The sequence below is a fragment of the Carcharhinus amblyrhynchos genome, chromosome 1 (assembly GCF_965287045.1).
Source record: "Carcharhinus amblyrhynchos chromosome 1, sCarAmb.v2.hapA, whole genome shotgun sequence".
NCBI lineage: Eukaryota > Metazoa > Chordata > Chondrichthyes > Carcharhiniformes > Carcharhinidae > Carcharhinus > Carcharhinus amblyrhynchos.
In genome coordinates, this window is record NC_137324.1 from 163788798 (window position 1) to 163811947 (window position 23150).

The 23150-nt window shown below is 39.6% G+C and overlaps 1 protein-coding gene across 6 annotated transcripts in view; it reads left to right on the forward strand.

Moving 5' to 3' along the window:
- The window catches only part of LOC145346908 (high mobility group protein 20A-like), a 50772-nt gene that overhangs the window by 15668 nt on the left and 11954 nt on the right, over positions 1 to 23150 (forward strand). For 2 of the 6 annotated variants that reach the window (XM_080194789.1, XM_080194802.1), the window contains 6 exons: positions 4311 to 4390; positions 5782 to 5905; positions 10062 to 10188; positions 11988 to 12046; positions 15572 to 15683; positions 22041 to 22220. In XM_080194789.1, the coding sequence (XP_080050915.1) occupies positions 4311 to 4390; positions 5782 to 5905; positions 10062 to 10188; positions 11988 to 12046; positions 15572 to 15683; positions 22041 to 22220 (682 nt within the window). The remainder of the gene's footprint in view (positions 1 to 4310; positions 4391 to 5781; positions 5906 to 10061; positions 10189 to 11987; positions 12047 to 15571; positions 15684 to 22040; positions 22221 to 23150) is intronic. The other 4 variants (XM_080194800.1, XM_080194798.1, XM_080194813.1 and 1 more) reach the window with 4 other exon arrangements.

Sequence of the window (23150 nt, forward strand, 5' to 3'; positions counted from 1 at the left end):
GATGCAATATTTGTGTGCATTGGCAAAAGTGAGTGAATAGATGCTGGTAATTTTGTGTGTTTGTTATTATAACATAATAACAGGAGCACAGGGTGGGGTGAAAGTGAATCAGATTGGAAGAGAAATGTTCCAATTATTTTGCTAATTTCATAATGTGTAATTGAAGTGAAAATAGTTGTGGTAGCAAAGATTTTGCTAAATTTCAACCTCTGACAGTGTCATTATCTTGGTAAACCAAATGCATGAATCACTATGGTTCCTGCTTTTGTGTGGCTAAAATTTGACAATTTGATATTGCCAAGAATTACTGAACTTGTTTGAATGATAATAAATAGTGCTGTTAATGGTAGGTTGAATTCTCAAACAAACTAAGTGTCAAACTTTCAACACTGGTGGGCTGGCTGCACGTCAGAATTCAAGGTGGGAATCACAGCCACCTGTTCCTCCTGGTATCTAGTTGCATTTTTCTTCTTTCAAAATCATGCCTTTCTAAAGGGAGTTGATTATGTTAGGAAAAAAAATGAGTGAGTCAGCATTTGGTGCAGTATATTTCGTACCAAGAAAAGTTGAGTAGTTTAATTAAACCTGCTGAGGCGGAGACTAGTTGGTTATAGGAGTTAACTGGAATGAGCGATTCAGTTTTCTTTTTATTCTCACATTCTAGAACTGTGTTGTATTTTATTTTGCTGCTTTTTAAATGTTTTGCCTCAAGTTTGAACCAAGAAACTAGGTTTGTCCATTGTACAAATTGCCTCTTATGCCACCTTGTGGCAATTTTGATTTCTAGGTTGTGAAGTCTCTTCTGTTGAGAATGTAATGCAAAACATCACTGTAGCTTCTTGCTCGAGGTAACAAAGTGTATTGTCATTATAATTAGTATCTTGTTGACATAGTGAAATTGTAATATGGTTTCTGTTGTGCTGATAAATGTTAGGCATTTCGGGCATTCCAAGTACTCCTCTAAGTATGAAGTTCCTACTACTATAATGAATGTGTTCATTTAGTGCTTTTCACAACCTCAGTGCACCCCAAAGAATTTGACAGCCAGAGGAGCAATGTTGAAGTGTAGTCGCTGTCATTTTGAAACATGGCAGCCAGTTTGCACACAGCAGAGAATTTGTTTTTAGTGATATTGGTTGAGGGCTAAATGGACAGGATGCAGGAATGCTCTTTCTATAATTAATGATATGGGATCTTTTAGGCTCAGCAGAAAGGGCAGCCTTGGCTTCTCTTTTACATCTCACCTGAAAGTTGGCATGCCACTGATTTTTTTTTTGTGCTCAAGCCTCTTTGTAGTGAGACTTGAATCCATAACCTTTTGGCTCGGGTGGCACAGTAACTTCATTGCAGCCTAGTTGTGACTAATAAATAAACTTTTTTAAATAAAACTTTAACTTTAAAAACTTTTAGATGCTCATTAATATTGGTTAGCCTCCAGCTGCATGTTGATGCAGCCAGGTAAATCTCCCCACGTGTTCCACCTGCTGTTTTTCATTAGGGTACACATGTCCTCTTTGCCCCCAGCAAGTCCACGCTGCTGACCTTCACTGTGGCCTCCTAATGCTCTTCCTGGTCCCGAGCTTACTATAATCCCAGCAACGGCTACTGCTCCTAGTGGAGCTGCTGTGACTGAAGAGCTGTGAACCATCTCATGGCCCTGAAACCCTTGGAAGCAGCACCTTCATCCTGAAAATCCCAGGAAGCTTGCCAGCAGGCAGCAGACCACATCAGGATTAAATCCCATCAGGGCTTTCAGAATAGGTCACACCATGGCTGCTACCTGCTTTCTGGCTGTTGAATGGCGCTGGCTAAGCCTGCATGTGGGCTCAGAGAAAAATAAACAAAACTCAGTAAAGAGCTGGAAGCCTGAGCTAGAAGCACTGTGAATAGAACCTGTTAATACTTACAGAAACTAGTGATATTTCGGCAAAGATCTGATGATATAAAATATACAGTAACTCAAAAGAAAAATATTGCGGATGCTGGAAATTTGTGCTAAGAAAACAGGAAATGCTGGATGTATTCAGCAGCTCTAGCAGCACCTATGGAGACGAAAACAGACATTTCAGGTCTGTGACCTAACTGTTATCTATATTTCTTAAATTCAGCTGCAGTGCTGAACCTGCCAATCAGTGAAATCGGGGTTAATCCAGATCATTTACCCCAATTTCATCATCTGATTTGGAAAGACTGGATTTATCCAAAATACCAACCTTTATTTTTCGATCCAGACTGAGAATGTGAAATTGCTGATGGGAAAATAAAAATCAGTTAGTGTAAAAGCAGAAAGACCTGTGGTTGGTATCAAACACAGTTTTCAGATACAGGGGAGTTCAGCTTTGCTTCTGATCTGCTGTGCGATACAGGAAAACATCTGTTTCTGTGATACCTCTGGGTAAAAATTAAGAGAAACAAAATCGATTTCCTTCCACTGTCCTCCTACACCATGAATTAAGCTGAGTGGCAGAAAAGGAATTGTTGTATGCAGTGAGAACACTGGCTAAATTAAGGAAAAATGCTGTACTCCTCAGAATGATTTGGTTATTTGAAAGCTGATAGTGCTGCAATTTGATTGCAACCACAGGCGTTTTGATGTCAAATGATAATGTAGTGCAAGTAACAGTGTGATAATATTTGAAGTCCTGATTCATCCACATCACTAGCACTGAAAGCAGTGTAGTTTTAAAAATAGAACAAACAGTAAGGCATCTCTGGTAGTGAGATTCTAGGCAGCCATTTGATCTTCAAGCTGAATTGACATTCATAAGCAGCTTCAATGTCACTCCTTGCATAAAGTGGTAGTAAGAAATGCTTGATAGAATTACTGTGTTTTAACTCAGTTATCCATTTACGGATTCTGAACTTTAATACTTGCCCTTGTTGCTGGTATCTTTTGTTCTATGACAAAGGAGGATTTTTTTCATGGTGGTTAAGTATGGCCACATTTTTCTGGAAAAATATATATTTTAGCCCAGGGCAAGGATATGCCCTTAATTTTACTTCTGGAAAAAAAACCAAATTTCAGTCAAACCACTAATTAAAGTGGCATCAAGATTGAAAAAGTGCACGGAATAAGATAAAGTTAGTCAGGAAATAATCAGTATTTCGTATCAAGCTTCTACTTGATTTTTGGCTGTGCTGTGCATTCTTTGAGTGATTTTTCACTTGTGGGAATGGTTACATGTGGGCCTGGAAGTCCAGATGTCCAGGCCAGTGATCTAGAGACAATAGTTCAGTTCTGGCCCTGGAAAGTTGAGAAACATAAATATAGTTGGAACAAAAAGCTAGTATCTGTCATGGTGATTATGTAACTTCTAGATTGTTTAAAACTAATCTGCCCTAATGTCCTTCAGGGAAAGAAGTTTGCCATGCTTACCCTGCCTGACCTTTGCTGTGGGTCTGGAGTCTTTGGTGGTCATCACTAGCAACGCCAGCATTTGTTGCCTATCCCTAATTGCTTTTGAGAAGGTGATGGTGAGCTGCCTTCTAGAACCTTTCTGTAGCAGTTTGGGACAGCCCTTTGACTTGCTAGGCCATTTCGGAGGGCAGTTAAGAGTCAACCACATTGCTGTTGGAGTCACATGTAGGCCAGGCCAGGCCACGTAAGCATTACAAAGATCATTACTTAAAGGATATTAGTGAGGCAGGTGGATTTTTACAACAATCATAATTTCATGGCCACTATTACTGAGATTAGTTTTCAGTTCCATATTTTTTAAATTGATTAATTGAATTTAAATTCCACCAGCTGCCATGTCAAGTCAATCAGTTGTCACAATTACCTTTGTGGACAGTTTGCCAACATCACCCACATAGAATCATGAAATCCCCACAATGCAGGAGGCCATTTGGCCCATTGAATCTGCATCAATTCTCTAGGCCCCTTCCCAGAACCCACATATTTACCCCGCTACTGAACCTACACATCTTGGAACATTAAGGGGCAACTTAGCATGGCCAGTCTACCTAACCTGCACACCTTTGGACTGTAGGAGGAAAGCGGAGCACCCAGAGGAAACCCAAGCAAGCATAGAACTTGCAAACTTCACCCAGTCAGTCACTCATGGCTGAAACTGATCCTGGGTCCCTGGCTCTGACTTGATTAAAAATCACTTCTGTATAGTCTTTTATATATATTGTTAAATGTGCAAGGGCTTTAATCAATGGTAAGGCTAATTTGAAATCTGAATTTTTTTGAAAAACAAAAATGAGATTTTGTTCAGGAATTGCTTCATGTATTGAAATGTGTTTATGCCAGCTGAGAGAGCCATAAGCCTCACCAGCCTGACGCTGACACCTTTTTACTTCAGAAAAGAAAAGGTGGTTGGCCCAAAGGCAAGAAGAGAAAACCTCCAAAAGACTTTGCTGCACCACGGGCTCCTACCACAGGGTAAGGAAATGGTTTCGCGTTGACTGTCAGTTGTTGGTAATGGTATCCACGCACATTTATGTTTGAGAGGTGGATCTTTGACAGTGGCTGACAGTTCAGCCAACATAACCACTTGTACCGACATCTATTCGTTCAGTCATTAAATTGCACAGTGTAGCATGCCACCCATACAAATTGATTTTTTTTAAAAAATCACATCCCCTGTAAATTAATGATAATATTCGTGTCCAAGTCATTGATGAATCCTTGATTGTATCTAATTGAAAACAATACAATCAGGTTTGCAACTATATATTCCTGAATTTTGATTTGGTGTCCAACGTTTTTACTATATTAAATAAAAGCACAAACTCACTGGTTCTACTTACGTCAGTGCGAGTTCATCACGGAATTATAGAACCCTACAATGCAGAAGGGGGCCATTTGGCCCTTCAAGTGTGCACCGACCACAATCCCCTCCAGGCCCTTTCCCTATAACCCAATGCATTTACCCTAGCTAGTTTCCCTGATACTAAGGGGCAATTTAGCATTCAGTCTACCTAACCCCCACGTCTTTGGACTGTGAAAGGAAACCGGAGTACCTGGGGAAACCCGTGCAGACTCCACATAGACAGTGACCAAGCCGGGAATCAAACCCAGGTCCCTGGCACTGAGAGGCAGCTGTGTTAACCACTGTGCCACTCACTTGTATGCAGAGAATGCCCAGGAATAAATGTTGGTAATCTAAATCCACCGTGTCCCCGTTATTCCTGTTCCATATAAAAATAATGCATGCAAGTCAGAACATGCAATTGTAAAAATCAAAGGAACTAAAACTTTTAGGTGTGTTTAGCATATAGCTCGCCACATCTATGTATCAAACACCTTCCAAAAAATTTGCAAGTATGGACATAAGCACCAATTTTAACAACTCGCTGCACAAAATATGAAAAAGGATGACTTTCAAGCGTTTGGAGATTGAAGCTAAATTGAGTTTAAAAGAAATCTGTGTTAAATAGAGTGCTGTTAAATGATATAGATCGGTCTGCTCCGTAACTTTAGTGTCCTCACTGATCATCAGTAATACTGTACAAAATAACCAAACATGTATATGTACTTATGAGCAATAATTTCCCTAATGCATAGGTGCACCACAAACATGTTTTATGAAATGTTTGATGTAAAATTGTATCATTTCCATTATTTGTGTTTTTGGTAGTAATAATAATTGGATAATTTGATTAGATTGTCTTCTGATGCACAGCCATTTTTTCATTCTTTTCAAATGCCTTGTGAAAATATGATCAGATTTATTCTTTCTGTAGTCTCACTCATATGGTTTATAATTTAATGAGCCTGGTAGCAATGCTCTTAAGAATTTGTTCCTTTAATCCCTTGTAACTGCCTGACAGGTATGTGTTATTCCTGAATGAACAGAGAGCCAAGCTGAAAATTGAACATCCGAACCTCCCTTTTACAGAGATCACAAAGTTGCTGGGCACTCAGTGGTCACAACTCTCTCAGGAGGGAAAACAGGTGAGAAATGGCATGTTCTTTTATTGGGCCCACTTCTTATTTTCCCATCTAAATAATAGAATCATAGAATCCCTACAGTGCAGAAAGAGGCCGTTTGGCCCATCAAGTCTGCACTGACTCTCTGACAGTGTGCCTCACTCATGCCCTCATTCTTCAATTTTGTCCCTGTAACCCCACACATTCACCATGGTTAATCCATCTAATCTACACATCTTGGGACACTAAGGGGCAATTTAGCATGGCCAATCTATCTAAGGTTTCAAAGCAATCTTTCATTGTTCAGTGCTCAGCAAAAGTATATACCAGTGATAAGGAAAGACGGTAGAAAAAGAAATAATCAGCCATGGATATCTAAGGACATAAAGGAGGGTATCAAATTGAAAGAAAATGCATACAAATTGGCAAAGATTGGTGGGAACCTAGAGGATTGGGAACTCTTTAAAAGTCAACAGAAAGCCATGAAAAAAGTTATAAAAAAAAAGTAAGATGGATTATGAGAGTAAACAAGCTCAGAATATAAAAACGGACAGCAAAAGTTTCTACAAATATATAAAACGAAAAAGAGTGGCTAAAGTAAACATGGTCCTTTTAGAGGATGAGAAGGGGGATGTAATAATTAGAAATGAGAAGATGACTAAGGCATTGAACAAGTATTTTGTGTCAGTCTTCACAGTGGAAGACACAAATAACATGCTAAAAATTGATGACAGGAAGGCTATGGCAGGTGAGGACTAGGAAGGCTATGGCAGGTGAGGACCTAGAAACTATCATTATCACAAAAGAGGTAGTGTTGGGCAAGTTACTGAGGCTAAAGGTGGACAAGTGCCCTGGTCCTGATGGAATGCATCCCAGGGCACTGAGAGATGGCAGGAGAAATAGCAAATGCATTGTAATTTACCAAAATTTGCTAGATTCTGTGATGGTTCCTGCGAATTGGAAAACAGCAAATATGACGCCACTGTTTTTTAAAAAAAGAGGTAGACAAAAGGCAGGTAACTACAGGCTGGTTGCCTTAATTTCTGTAGTAAGGAAAATGTTTGAATCTATTGTCAAGGAAGAAATAGCGAGACATCTAGATATATAAATTTTCCCATTGATAAGACATAGCATGAGTTCATGAAGGGAAGGTCATGTTTGATTAATTTGAATTAATTTTTGAGAACATTACATGTACAGTGGACATTGGGGGACCTGTGGCTGAGATGTATTTGGATTTCCAGAAGGCATTTGACAAGTGCCGCATGAAAGACTGCTACATAGATGAAGGTTCATGGTGTTACGGGTAATGTATTAGCATGGATAGAGGATCAGTTAATTAAAGCAAAGTGTGGGGGTAAATGGGTGTTTTTCTGTTTGGCGATCAGTGACTAGTGATGTGCCTCAGGGATCAGCGTTGGGATCGCAATAATTTACAATTTACATAGATGATTTGGAGTTGGACCAAGTGTAGTATGTCAAAATTCGCAGGTGACACTAAGACAGGTGGCAGAGCGAAGTGTGCAGAGGACACTGAAAGTTTGCAAAAGTATATAAATAGCTTAAGTGAGTGGGCGAGAGTCTGGCAGATGGAGTACAATGTGAGGTCATCCGTTTTGGTAGGAATAACAGCAAAATGGGCTATTATTTAAATGGTAGAAAATTGCAGCATGCTGCTGTACAGAGGGACCTGCGTGTCCTTGTGCAGGAATCTCAAGGAGTTAGTTTGCAGGTGCAGCAGGTAATTAAGAAGGCAAATGAAATTTTGTCCTTCATTGCGAGAGGGATGGGGTTTAAAAACAACGAGGTTATGTTGCAGCTGTATAACATGCTGGTGAGGCCACACCTGGTGTACTGTGTACAGTTTTGGCCTCCTTACTTGAGAAGGGATGTATTGGCATTGGAGGGGGTGCAGAGGAGATTCACTAGGCTGACTCCAGAGTTGAGAGGGTTAGCTTATGAGGAGAGACTGAGTTATCTGGGGCTATACTCATTGGAATTCAGAAGAATGAGGGGCAGGCTTACAGAAACATGTAAGGTTATGAAGAGAATAGATAAAATAGAAGCAAGGAAGTTATTTCCATTGGTGGGTGAAATTAGAACTAGAACATGGCCCCAAAATAAGGGGGAGCAGATTCAGGACTGAGTTCCGGAGGAACTTCTTCACACAAAGGGTTGTGAATCTGTGGAATTCCCTGCCCAGTGAAACAGTTGAGGCTACCTCATTGAATGTTTTTAAGGCAAGGATAGATAAATTTTTGAACAGTAAAAGAATTAAGGATTATGGTGAACAGACAGTTAAGTGGAGCTGAGTGCACAAAAAGATCAGCCGTGATCTTACTGAATGGTGGAGCAGACTCAAGGGGCCAGATGGCCTACTCCTCCTAATTCTTATGTTCTAACCTGCACATCTTTGGACTGTGGGAGGAAAGTGGAGCACCTAGAGAAAACCCATGCAGACACAGGGAAGATGTACAAACTCAACACAGACCCAAGGCCAATCCCCAAACAAAACATGTCAGAGGATTTGGAGAAGGAAGAAAAGGGTGTGTCCTGGAACTTGCCATCAGGGTTCACTTTAGTTGATCCTAACAAGTCTTAATGCTTAGCTTTGGGATTTATCCACTATAAAACAACAGCATTATAAACAATTATTTCCAAATATTTAGGCCCAGACAATTCAAACGGGAATGGTTAAGCAATCTAAATGCAAATTGGGCCGAGGGCTTTAAGGGAAGTGTTACCTAACGCTATTGCCGCATGGCTGCATGTGGCCCTTGGTCTGCTGGCTTTGACTTTTCAGTTGAATGCCAATTCACTAGCTGGCACTGCTCAATAGACTTTCATTAAATGGCTGTCGCTGCTATTTAAAAGGACTAAGTGGAAGCAATTATTGCTTCTAGTAAGAGCTGCAATTCAATAAAGGTGAACAGACTGGGTACACACCAAGAAAATGGTGATCCCCAAAAGATATGAAAACTTAAGCGTATTGTGTACTTTGCGTGGATTTACACATCCGGGCCCAAATTTAGGCTCTGGGTTTGAACTTGTGTTTTACGAGCCTATCTTGTAAATCAAGCAGGGATAATCAAGGCAATCAAACAAAACAATTCTGTGAAAACTTAGGAACATTCTGGAATCTGGTGAGATCCTTGGATGCAGTGAGATAGTCAGTTTTCAGGCTTGTGCTAAAGTAAAGCACTGCTTGTGCTGGAAATTTGAAATGCAAACAGAAAATGCTGCAAAATACTTCGCAGATCAGGAAGCATCTGTGGGGAAAGCATCAGAGCTAAATGTTTAGGTATATGACTTTGCCGAAAACTATTGGCTACTGAAATGCAAACTAGTATGACTACAAAGATGTCTTTTTGTCTAAAATACAGATTGTAAATGGACAAAGATCTATTTATCGCTAAAGTAGAGGAAGGAAGACCAATCATAATCCAAAAGCCAAGGCTGCAGTTCTCACCTTAGTTCTAAAAGCCTTCATAATCAGGGCCTCTGATTTATGATTTCTGGAGAGTGTACTCCCAAAACATGTTCTGTTTTTAAAAGACCTGGGAACCATGAGCAATAAAAGCAGGCTCCTGACTTTTCAATTTGTGTATTCGAGTTGCGTTGATTTTAAAGAAATAAATACCTGCTAGTTCTTTTGCACAGCATTTTATAATGTAACGTGTTATGGTTTCCTTACAGTTGGATTAAAAAATACCTGGGACTGTTTGGAGGTGTATGGGCGAACTATTGTAGAAGCTTGATTGGAATTGAAAATAGAATATTAGCTACACTAAATTAACTATGGTATCGATGTGCCAGAGTAATCTTAACTCTTGATGCAATCCCATTGAACAGGGGATGTAGGTCGATCTCCTGTTGTATGCTGGCCCTGTAGTTTGAGTAAGAGACTTGCCATCATTATAACAGCATTTGTTTTAAAGACATGACTGACCGAAGCAAAATGTACAAAGCTTATTGATACTGGCAGATTCAGAGCTTTCAGCTATACTAGTAACTTATTTGCTGACTATTTCACACTTGCTTTTTTTTCCTAATCCTAGTCCTCTTACTTTCAGTTATGATAGTGATATGTATTTTACTTCCCTTGTTGATGTTGATGATGAATTTACTCTGTAATAACAGATTTGGTTTTCACTAAGCTTTCTTTCCTTTTTATGAATAGAAGTATATTGATGAAGCAGAAAAAGACAAGCGGCGATATATTGAGGAGCTAAAGGCATATCAAAATTCAGAAGCTTATCAAGCTTTCTTAAAAAGAAGAGCAATGAACAAAGTAAAAAACTTGTGTGGTAAGAGTCCAAAGTATTTGCCTTTTTATTGTATTTAATGCTTTAAACTTGCGGAGTTTATTTTGAAATGTTTAAAGGAAAAAGTTAACCCTGTTGCAGTGAAGGGAAGAGGGGAGAAAATCAATAGTTCTGCCACAAACACAATGTTCTGTCAATCGTTTAGATCTATGGATAAAAAGCAAAATGTCAATATTCAAAATCTTCAGTTGAAACAATATGGTTTTAGATGTTCACCAACACATTAGTATCTGAGAAGGAAAAAAATGTTAAGATTTTGGGCGGAGACCATACCAAATAACTGAAGAAGGATCTCCATTTTCAGCATTGTATTTAATTTTCCCTGGAGAAATCCAGTTTATTACTGTGCTTGATTAATTGCTAGGATGGTGGGGGACAGTACCGCAGCAACTTCATCCAGTATTTCCTAGGTAATCCTCATTGGTGGCGATACGATACTGTAGTATTCCTGTATTTGCAGCCATGCTGGCTCTGTTGCTAGCATTCTTGCTTCTGGAGTCAGGTGGTTTAAGGTTCCAGCTCCGGTGTACTATTGAGGGAATGCAGTGTTGTTAGCAGCGTTGAACTGAAAAATTGCCAACCTATTCCAATGCTTTCATTGTCTGTTAACAGTAAGTAGTCTCACAACACCAGGTTAAAGCCCAACAAGTTTATTTGGTAGCGTGAGCTTTCGGAGCGCTGCCCTTCATCAGGTGAGTGCACTACCTGACGAAAGAGCAGTGCTCCGAAAGCTCGTGCTACCGAATAAACCTGTTGGACTTTAACCTGGTGTTGTGAGACTACTTACCGTGCCTACCCCAGTCCAATGCTGACAACTCCACATCATTGTCTGTTGAAGGGGAAGAGAAAGGAGTTTTTGTATCCTGGCAATAACTCTCAGCACATCCAACATCTCTTTAAATAGATTAAGCAGTCACTCATTTTATTGCTGTTTTTAGGATCTTACCATAGTACCACATTTACCTATGTAACAATAGGCACTGTGCATCCACATAACTAATTTCATATGAAGTAGTTTGACTCCCAGGCTCAGGCATCATTATAACATTCAGCACTTTGTTGATTAATTGGTCATGGGGAAATTACATGTGAGTGTCGGCAAGATGCTTGGCTGTGGACGTTGCACCCAAGCACCATTTCTTACCATGCATGCATTTCCAACTTTAGCCAACTGTATAGTACCTGATAATACAATGTCAGCAGTTCCATGGTATGGCTAATTACAAGTGCTCTGTTTTGCAATGTATACCTGTAAGATGCAGCAATATCCTTTTAAGGCTGCTTAATATAATTGTTTGGGAAAGAAAGCCTCAGGCCATTGAGGAATTGATGTTTATTGAGGGCAGTTTGGAAATCGGAATATGCTCATCGGCTTAATATTTCGGGAGCACATCACATCTTTTTGGATTGTTTAGCATTTGTACTTATGACGAATGCAGCTGTTACTACATTAAAATTATGTAGTTTTATCACTTGACAGATGTCTACACCATCTTTTGCTATGTAGAATTTATAAATGTTACACATTTTATAAATTTTAATATCAGATATTTTGGAATTTGTGATTTTTGGGGGAAATTTGAAGCTATCTCATGAGACTACTTCATGGCTAGCTAGGCAGGAGCCACATAATCTTGAGCTAATACTCAATTCATCAGCATTAGAAATTGCAGTGTTTACATGCCAAAGAGGAGTTAAGGCACTCTGGGCATCCTGCTGCTGTTTGGCATCCAACTGTACAGGATTAGTTTACAGTTAATGCAATATTTTGTTCCAATCAGGTGTGGAATCTTTGGAAACTGAATTTGAAAGTGAAGCAGTTTCACTGTCAGAAATTGGCGTAAGTAGAATTTTTATTTCATTAAATTTAATATGCAGAAATGGATAAACATGTTTTTTACAAGGAAGAGATGTTATACTTGTAAAGTATATTGGAAATATACTTGTAAAGTTGTTCATTTTGGTAAAGGAAAGGAACTTAATGTATTTATAGCAGGGAAAAATCTGGTAACTACAGGCCGGTGAACCTTACATCAGTGGTGGGTAAGTTGTTGGAAGCTATTTTGAGCGACAGGATCTACAGGCATTTACAAGACTGATTAGAGACAGTCAGCACGGCTTTGTGAATGGAAAAGCATATCTCTCAAATTTGATTGAGTTTTTTTGAAGAGGTAACCAATAAGGTAGATAAGGGCAGTGCAGTTGATGTTGTCTGCATGGGCTTTAGCAAAGCCTTTGACAAGGTACTGCGTGGTAGGTTGTTGCAAAAGGTTAAATCTCATGGGATCCCGGGTGACGTAACTAAATGGATATAAAATTGGCTTGATGACAGAAGGTGGTTGTAGAAGGTTGTTTTTCAGGTTGGAGGCCTGTGACCGGTGGTGTGCCTCAGGGATCGGTGCTGGATCCACTGTTATTTATCATTTATATTAATGATTTGGATGAGAATATAGGAGGCATGGTTAGTAAGTTTGCAGATGACCCCAAGATTGATGGCATAGTGCTTAATGAAGAAGATTATCTCAGGTTAGAAAGGGATCTTGATCAATTGGGCCAATACGTTGATGAATGGCAGATGGAGTTTAATTTCAGTAAATGGGAGGTGATGTATTTTGGTAGATTGAACCAGGGCAGGACTTACTCAGTTAATGGTAGGGCTTTGGGGAGAGTTACAGAACAAAGATCTAGGAGTATGTGTTCATAACGCCTTAAGTGGAGTTATAGGTGGACAGAGTGAAGAAGAAAGCATTCGGCATGCTTGGTTTCATTGATCAGAACATTGAATACAGGAGGTGGGACATCTTGTTGAAATTGTATAAGACATTGGTAAGGCCACACTTGGAGTACTGTGTACAGTTCCGTTCAGCCTATTATAAATAGGATATTAATAAACTAGAAAGAGTGCAGAAGCAATTTACTAGGATGCTATCAGGACTTGATGGTTTAAGTTATAAGAAGAGGCTGGATAGACTGGGACTATTTTCTCTTGAGCGTTGGAGACTTAGAGGTGATCTTAGAGGTCTATAAAATGATGAGGGACGTAGATCAGCTGGATAGTCAATATCTTTTCCCAAAAGTAAGGGAGTCTAAAACTAGAGGGCATAGGTTTAAGCTGAGAGGGGAGAAATACAAAAGTATCCAGAGGGGGGCAGTGTTTTCACATTGAGGGTGGGGAGTGTCCAGAACAACTTGCTATAGGTAGTAGTAGAGGCAGGAAAATTTTATCTTTTAAAAAGCGTTTAGACAGTTACAGGGTAAGGTGGATAGAGAGGGATATGGGCCAAATGAGGGCAATTGGGATTAATTCAGAGGCTTGAAAAAAAGGATGGCGTGGACAATTTGGGCCGATGGGCCTGTTTCCATGCTGTAAACCTCTGACTCTACACAATAAAGTCCCACAAACAGCAATTAAATGAATGTATTATGTGTGTTATTTTTGGGAGTGTTGGTTAAGCAATCATATTTGGTAAGGACACTGGTAAACTCCACCGCTTCTCTTCAGATAGTGTATGCGATATTTTATTTCTACCTGAATGTTTGTTTAAACCAGTCCATGATTTAAATCTCATCTGGAAGATAGCACCTTAAACATAAACAGGAGCATTCCCCCAGTACTGCACTGAAGTGACTATCTGTCTGGACTTTGTGCTCAAGTGCCTAGAATAGGGTTTCAAGCCAAAACTGAAACATAACCTCAATAGTATTCTGTCCTTTTTATGGTAATGTCATATAAAAATGGCTATGGTTAATAGTACCTCCAAGGTCATGATTGTGAAAGGTCTCCAACACTTGTGTAAATGTTTTACACAAGTTTGCAAATATCTTGAGCTGCAATTTGTATACTTGAGCAAATGGAGGAAAGGTTTCTGGAAATATTGTAAAATGTTCTTTCATTCTGATTATAATGATTCTGTGTTTTAAAATGTTATTTCACACTAACTGGCTAGATAAAGTAAATATCCCTTTTTTACATCCTCTTATGCAAGTCCTGAGTGTCCTTGTAACCAAGGACAACGGTAATCAAACTGCTTCCTGGCCTTCCCACATTTACAACTTTTGACTGTCCATTAGGGGCATACAAAAGTGTCACAACAACTCCTTGTGACATCTTACAGAAGCCTGGCTCAGATCAAGAGCTTTAGAGATGGAGGGAATATACTCCTGTTGTTGCACACATGGGTTTCCCAAACCTCTCGATTTTCTTCAGACATTTAGTTTTGGTCCTGTAAATGTTGAAATTATTCGATTGACTAGAACAAGCCACATTCCACCACTGAGGTTATATTTATCAGGAAAGGTGGTTTGGCTTCATCACTTTTCCCTTGAAAAGAGAAGGCTGAAGAGAGACCTCATGGAGGTCTTCAAGATTATGAAAGATTGTGATAAACTAAACACAGCCAGGGTTTTTCCACATGTGGAGTAAAACAGAACTGGAGACCATTGATGTAAAATAGTCACCAGTTAAGGGTGGCACAGTGATTAGCATTGCTACCTCACAGCACCAGGGACACAGGTTCATTTCCAACTTTGGATGACTATCTGTGTGAAGTTTGCACGTTCTCCCGTGTCTGCCTGGGTTTCCTCCTGCACTCCAAAAGATGTGCGGGTTAGGTTGATTGGCCATGTTAAATTGCCCCTTAATGTTAGGATGATTAGCAGGATGTGAATATATGGGGTTATATGGATAGGATCTGGGTGGATTGTTATTGGTGCAGGCTCAATGGGTCGAGTGGCCTCCTTCTGCACTGTAGGGTTCTATGATTCTAATTAATCAAATAGGAAAATCAGAAGAAATTTCTTCACCCAAAGAGCACTGAGAATGTGCAATTTGCTACAAGGAGTATTTGAATATAGAGGAAGCTTATGGAAATAGTTGCACTTTCAGTTAGATGAAAGGATAAGAGGAAGCTTGATTGGAGCATAAAGACCAGTGAAGACAGATTGGCAAAATGGTTTCTGTGGTATATATTGTATGTTTCTATTTAGTTATGCACAAACTAGATAGGAATGGACATCGTTATGTATTTATTTATTACATTCTCAATTAACGTTAAAACAAAACCTACCTTGCACAGTTTACTTCCACATTATGGAAAGTTGTGTTATCATATCTTAGCCACTTCAAAACATTGTACAAATCATAGACTGAATTTTTATATTCTCTAAGCACAAGGCAACCTTTTTATGCTTAATACAACATCCTTTAATAATTGACAAAAATGGCTCAGTATTTTATACATTGGTTCAATTTCAGTTCTGGTTTTGAAATCCTGCTTTTGTAGTTCAGAAAATAACTGACTGTCAAAAAAGGCAATCTTGTAAGTGAGGTAAATTGAAGGGTAAATAATTGGGTCTTTTTGTTAAGCAGGGTGAGGACAACAATGGCCTGTACTGCAAAACATGTAATCAGTACTTTAGTTCATTACATAACAAGAAGGAACATCTTTTTGGAAGACAGCATTTGCAGAACTTGACAGGTAAAAGATTTCAACATGTTTCTTGATTACTAGCCTCATAGATCTGAAAATATTTCAGTAAAATCTAAATAACATAATGGTATCAGAAAGGTTAGAGATGAATTTAACTCTGCAACTGCACAAGACTTTATGAAATATATATAACGTGTACATAAAGAAGTGACTTTTCGATTGTATGATTGCATGAAGGCTTACATCATGTGCTCAGATTTCTGTTGATGCTACATAATCAAGTATCATAAAATTATAGAATCCTACAGTGCAAAAGGAAGCCATTCAGCCTATCATTCACATCGACCACAATCCCACCCAGGCCCAATGCCCGTAACTCCAAGTATTTACCCTAGCTAGTCCCCCTGACACTAAGGGGCAATTTAGCATGGCCAATCTGCTTAACTGCACACCTTTGGGCTGTGGGAGGAAACCGGTGCTCCTGGAGGGAACCTACGCAGATATGGGGAAAATGTGCAGCTCCACACAGACATTGACCCAAGCTGGGAATTGTACCAGCTCCTTCGCACTGTGAGGCAGTAGTGCTAGCCACTGTGCCGTCCTATCAGTTTTAAAAATATTGCGAACAAAACACAATCTACAATCATTCAAGTTAAGGTTATGTTTTTCAATGTGCTGTATGAAAGTATCCTCAGAAATAATGAAAATTACAGCCCCATGTCCATGCTGAATGAACATCTGACTGAAACAACTAGCTGGCTTACTCAATGCAGAGCTGCATTCCAACATGACACAATGTGTAAAATATAGTCAGTAATTTGCTTGTATTATTTCTTCATTGACAGTTTTGCAAATGTTCATTGACAGTAATTAAAAATTGCATTAATGAAATTCCACACCAGCTTTTGTGTAATGTAGTATATGAACAATTTTTGTATCTGATGTGATATAATGCGTGCACAACTTGATGACCAACATGTCATGAGATCAGGTCAAGTGATAAAGGACTAAGTAAACCATTTTGCTTCCTTTCAACCTTGAGATGTGTCATGTTGCATTTTGAATTTGTAGGGTCAAGTTTATTGCGTTTTTGTTGAGATTGCTTTTTTTATTAGTAACAGTGCCATGACTTTATTGCACGCTAGAGCCAAAAAGTGTAGAATCATCAGATTGTATGTACGTTGACATTTATATTTTGGAGGGGCATGCATATGTATTAGCTAAAGGTAACTTGGATCAGATTTGCTATTCCAAAATACATCTGAATTGATTGCCAAAATAATAGTCTGGATTTTGTAGTGTTAAATGGTAAGGCTATTAGCATTATGACATGGTAAATTTGGCAGAAGCCCTGCTCCTCTTCCATGTATGCTGTTGCAGTCTGACACTAAATCACAAATGGCATGAAGTTTGAGTAATTACCTTCTAGTTCCACACTTAAAAACAGCTGAAATTTTAACAGTAAGATGTGATAATTAGTGCTGGGCAATCTTTAGCACCCTGAAAAGTTAATTTTAAAACTCATGGAGTCTTATTCCCTCAGAAGAAACTTGACGTTGGAATTTTCTTTTTTGGTGTCTTTGGCAGTATTTCCTGATCATTATTTTGCTTTAAACGCTTTATCTTTCTTGATTTTAGCTCTGCTTAGTCTCTGCATGGTTCAGTTGGAGCTTTTATTCTGATTACTAAAGAGCCTTGCTGTTTCATGCCCTCTTCATAGATACCCTAAAGAGGGCACTGCATTGAACCGGAGATACCAGATGATGGCAAGTCTTTGTTGACAAATCTGGGCAGCAGCTTACATGCAATATCTTCTGTCATCTGAGACAGAAATCTAGGTCATTGAATTTAATTCTGGACTCAGCTCATTTTCTTCCTTCCTTTTATATTTAAGATTGCATTTGAAGTGCTTTATAATGCAAAATAATATGTAATCCTGATGCACTACTACGAGCTACCAGTCTTTCCCACACCAATTGCCCTTCTCCACCTTGCTCCCTCATCCCATTTTTAACTTTTCCTGCATGCATCCATCAAATCTTTCTTTAAATGCATCAGTGCTCTGTACCTAAACTACTCCATGCAACAGCAGCCATTCCACGTTCTCACCACTGCAAATTAATTCCTCCTGAGTTCTTTATTAGTGTTGATATATTTCTGGCCCTTTTTATTGCAGATTCCCCCACAACTAGAAACACATTGGACATGGAGTAAATTGACCTAGCAAACATTTTGTGATTTATCAGATCTTTTATCAAGTCTTCTCAACATCTACAGCCTACTCGCTCTTGATAGCTACATGCCTTCCATTCTGGCAATATTCTAGTTTCTTTTCTGTCCTTGGTCAGCAACATGGAGATCAGAACCATACATATTACTCAAACCAAGTATGCATTTGACATCACCTCCCTGCTTTTGCTTTGTATTACTTCAAAAAAAATCACTACTTTGTTTACATTTTTGATGGTATTATTAATTTGCACCAATACTTTCAATGACTTACGTATCTGAGTGCATAGATCTCTTCCTTTACCTCATTGTGGTGCCTCCTTTTCAAGGAATAAATGGTCCCCTTATTACTTCTACCAAAATGATCCACCTCTCACTTGATAATATTACTTTTCATTTGTCTTTAGCTACCCATATTGTAAGCCTGCTTGATTTGGTTTTTCATACTATTAGCTAATATGTCAGTTGGTATCATTTGAAAATGTCAATACCATAGCTTCAATTCCTGAGTTCAAATCATTTGTTAATCTCTCCAATTTATTTTGAGTTTATGTCGCTCATTGCATAGTGGTCCTATTCCTATTTTCATTCTCTTTCTTTTACTTTACACATAGAATATGACACTACTTTCTTTTATTTCCTTCAATATTTTCATTTCATATTATCTCTTTGTCTTTCTAAATATCTAACCTAAGTAGATTAAATGAGTGGACAAAAAATTGGAAGATGGAGTATAATGTGGGAAAATGTAAGATTACCCACTTGGATGGAAAGAATAGAAAAACAGAATATTATTTAGATAGAGACATGATGGATTGTTATGGTGCAGAAGGATCTAGGTGTTCTTGTACATAAAACGCAAAATGTTAGTGTGCAAGGTAATTGGGAAGGCAAATGAAATGTTTGACTTTCATGGGAGGGTGGAAGACTTACTGCAACTGTACAGAGTTTTGGTGAGAATACGTCAAGAAAATGATGTGCCAGTTTGGTGCCTTTGTTTAAAAAGGGATATACTTTGGATACAACCCAGAGAAAGTTCACTAGATTGATTTCTGGGAGAAGAAGTTGTCTTGAGGAAGAGAAGAACAAGTTGGGCCTGTTTAGAAGTATGGGAGGTAATCTTATTGAGAATTATAAGGTTGAGGGGGCTTGATGGGATAGATGCTGAGAGGCTATTTCCCCCTGCGGAGGAATCTAGAACTATGGGACATGACTTCAGAATAATGGGTTGCCTATGAGAGTCGAGGGTTTTTGGGAAGAGGAGTTAAGGTCATGGTCAGATCTGCATGATTTTACTGAACGGCAGAGCAAGCTCAAGGCCGACTTCCAATTTCTTGTGTTTTATTTTTTCTGCTTATCCTATTTATCAAAAAGACTACAAGACTGCACCATGTATTGAAGATGTTAAATATTTTATTCACTGGGACCAACTTAGGTTGGTTGTTCTGTGGCAATCATGTTTCAAGGACTTGTAGTTTATTTTAAAAAAAACCGTATCTGGTGATATAATTTGCATCTTTTCTTGCATCTTCCGGCAGCAAAGGTTGTAAAATCAACAGTCATGGGAACTATGCAGTATCTTTTCAGTGATCACTTGCCCTGCCACCCATCAAAAAAGCTACCCAGGTGACAAAGTCAATGTAAAGATCAATTACAATTATCAAAATACACTGAAAAAGGACCATACCATCCCTCGACCAGTTTTGACTTTCATGACAAAACTAACAAAACTAGTGAAACTTTAGTTAAGAACTGATGCTGTTATTATCCAGTGGTCATTTTTCTTACTTGAATCTACATATGGATGGAATTCTCCCCAAAAAATTCTGTGTGTCAAATTCAGGTGAAAGTTGGAGTAAATAGCGCTGGTTTTTCCAGCATGTTTCCCAAAATGAATCTCCCACATTCTGTGCACCACAGAGGCTACCAGCATGAATATCATTAAATTTCAGGGGCAGTGCCTATTCCTGCTGGAGAGGCTGAAATCATGCTGAGCGGGCCACTGCCCATCAGCCAATCTGTCAGTGCTGAGATCAGCGCTGCACATAGTGGCCCTGCACTGATGGCCTCCCGATTTGCTGGCCAGCCCCATGACCCCTGCAAACCTAGTTCTCTACACCCCCATGGCCCGATTTGCTGGCCGCACCCCCCCCCCCCCCCCCCCCCCAAATCATTCTCGGACCTTACCCCAATGTTCCCCCTCCTGACGGCCCGCTGCAATATCCAGCCCCGACACAGTCCTGATCCCTGCCCATCTTAATTGCTGCTTTCCCCCACCAATCCTGACCGCAGAGAGATAGCAGGACATTCCACTTCCACCAATCGCCCCCTTGGCCCCACCCTTTGACACTACCCCCTGCCCTATGGGCAGTGTCACGGTGCCCCTTGGCTAATGCCTGGGGGCACCCTGTTGGCATTCCCCTCTGGGGGGGCCCCGATTGCCTGCATTCACTCCAGTGGGGTCAGACCATTGGTTCCCCAAAAATGGGGAGCTATGGTAAACCCCGCTGGAGTGAAATACTCCTGGCAGAGGTAGGAGGAGAGACTAACAGATCTGGCGACTTCAGTCCTGGACCCATTAACCACATTTAAAATATATTTAAATTGGAATTAAAATACTTATCCTGCCAGTTTCCAGCGTGGTTTCTGCCAGAAATCTGCCACTGGGAGATGTTATGGTGGGAATGCATCGCCTGCTGCGGGATTTGCCCAGCCCACTGCGCTAAAGTGTTAGCACAGCAGGATGGGAGAATCATTGCCAAAATGTTTGTCCGTGAAGGTTAAGGTAAATGGATGTGCAATCAAATATGATCCTTCCATTCTCCAATTTGCTTGTTAACAATCATCTTTGGGAGCCCTTGCTTTCCTTCCTCTTCACAATCCCTTTTTCCAACCAAGGGTTTGTAAGGTCAACTGAACCCCATCTGACACTGCAAATGAGATTAGCAAATTGAGTCACAATGTGGGTCTGTACCTGGGACCTTCATTATCTGTTAGGATTGATTACCTCATCACGTACTGCAGTTATCCACTGAACCACCAGAATGCTCCAATGTTCTTTTGTATGTTTTCACTCTCACTTCAGGCCACAGGTTAGATTTTATCTTTTGGGAATAACCAGGCTGTTCTTATGACAGAGCTTCAGTGTTAACATTTTCTGACAGCTCCCTGAAGCCCTGCAGACAACACTTTCTGACCAGCTGAAGCATTAGGTCAGTGCTGTTAGTAAGCCACATCACTGTGGAGAGTGGTGTATAACTGAAGCCTTTGGTTTCAAAGGAGAGAAGGAACTCTAAAATCATGCTGGATGGGGCCTAGGGCAGTGGTGGGCCTGGTCTGGGAATAAAGACAGTAGGAGGTATGAAAAGCAACTATACAAAAGATTTGGAGAGCTTAGAAAGCTCTCTTGTGAGTAATGTAATAATGGAAATTCGTTACTTTTGTAGGGAGAGCACAACATTAATGTGGCTGTGGTCCAAGAGCATGATTGGATTGCCATTGATAGACTACAATTCTGTTAGATACAGACACCACAGTATTTTTACTTGCTTCAGATTGTCCTTGCATTATTATTTGCACAAAACTGGATCCAGTCAAAGCAGCAATAGCTTGTTGGTATAATTTTTCCATCCAATCCTCACCCACTTTAGAAAACTTCAGGTTCAGATTTGCTCATATTTCATCTTGATTGTGATATGTATTTCTGCTGCACAGACTGGTTAGACAGTAGTAGCTGCTGCATTGGTCTGAGCAAGGCAGCAGTATGTTTATACCTCCTGCCTTGAACTACAGTTCTGTAACCAGGAGAGAGTACTTTCAATGCCTTTAAAACTGATATGTTAGGAGAGCCTCCATTAACTCAAGCATGGTGATTTTTCAGAACACTCTACGCTCTTTTCTAATTTCTCTTAGACGTCACACTTGATTTGTACACCATATGGGTTGAGCCCAAGGAATTTGAAACTGCCTTCAGAGAATCTAATGTTGAAACTTTCTGGACTGAGGTCGGGTTCCAATTCCAGATTTGCGTTCTGATTTTGATGTTTAAGACAATGTTGTATCAACAATCCTTCAACTTCAAAATCGCGTAGATATTATCTGATGTGGATAAATTGCACAGAACCCGTGCCCGACCATTTCTACAGATGTAACGGCTGTGATTTTGAATTCAAACAGGGGACTTTGAGAAAGAATCAGCTGAACTGTCTAAGCAAGAGCAGCAGCAGGGTAATGAAGACTCGGCAGATGATGCTGATAGTGCAGACCTCTCCCAGTTATGTGGCCTGACCTCGAAACATAACTATACATCATTTAATCTAAGTCTCCTGGAGGAATATATTTTCAAGCAGGTAAAATGTAAGTCAAAATAATTTTTACTTTTCTTCCCCCATCCCCTCTGATCAACTATTTTTAAGTCCTCTGAACGGAGGATCGCTTGGATTGCATCAGAATCTGGCCTGAAGAACTGGAGCGAATGTGTTCCATCTCTTGGATAAAAGGATCCTGGTTGGAAAAAAAATTGTGCAATCATGACCCTTGTAAATGCGTCAACCATGTTAAACCATTCGTAGTTTGGCACAGTTGGTATCAATTTGTCTGGTGTGGCAAATAGCTAAACGTTTGCATTGGTGGATAGGAAATGTCCTAGGTTAAGATTCAAGCATTCTGGGACAGAGGGTTTTTACTGAGGCAGATTTGATCCTGCATGTGATGTATCAGACATGACCTTATGTGGTACTGATGTGTGATACCTGAATTGGAAATGTTCACTGTTCTAAGCACTGACATTCCTCCTTTCTCAGCATTTCTCTTTGAATATAAAAGTCAATGTGTATTTATTAAGATAGAAATAAATCTGAAACAAAATTGAATATGGTTAATATGACCCATTAGCATCTTAAAGAAGAAAAGAGGATGGGTTAAAGTTTCAATTCAAGAGCTTTCCTGAAATCTGAAAAAGATGTACAACTGAATTATTAACCAATTACTCCTTTGTAGCCTGCTGACAGACTTACTGTATCTTTTCAGCACTTTCTTCAATTTTTCTTCGTATTTGACAATATCAGAACTCGAGCATCCTTAGAGTGAAAATTACATACTTTTAAATATTACCAGTGTCAGCTGTGACCCATTGGATAGCGCTCTTGCCACTGAATAAAAGGGGCTGTCTGCTAAAGTGTCACTCACACTTGTGCATAAACCGTAAGCAGACACTGCTGTGCAGTACTGAGGGAATGCTGCACTGTTGGACATGCTGTCTTTTGGATCAAAACTGAGTCCTTATTT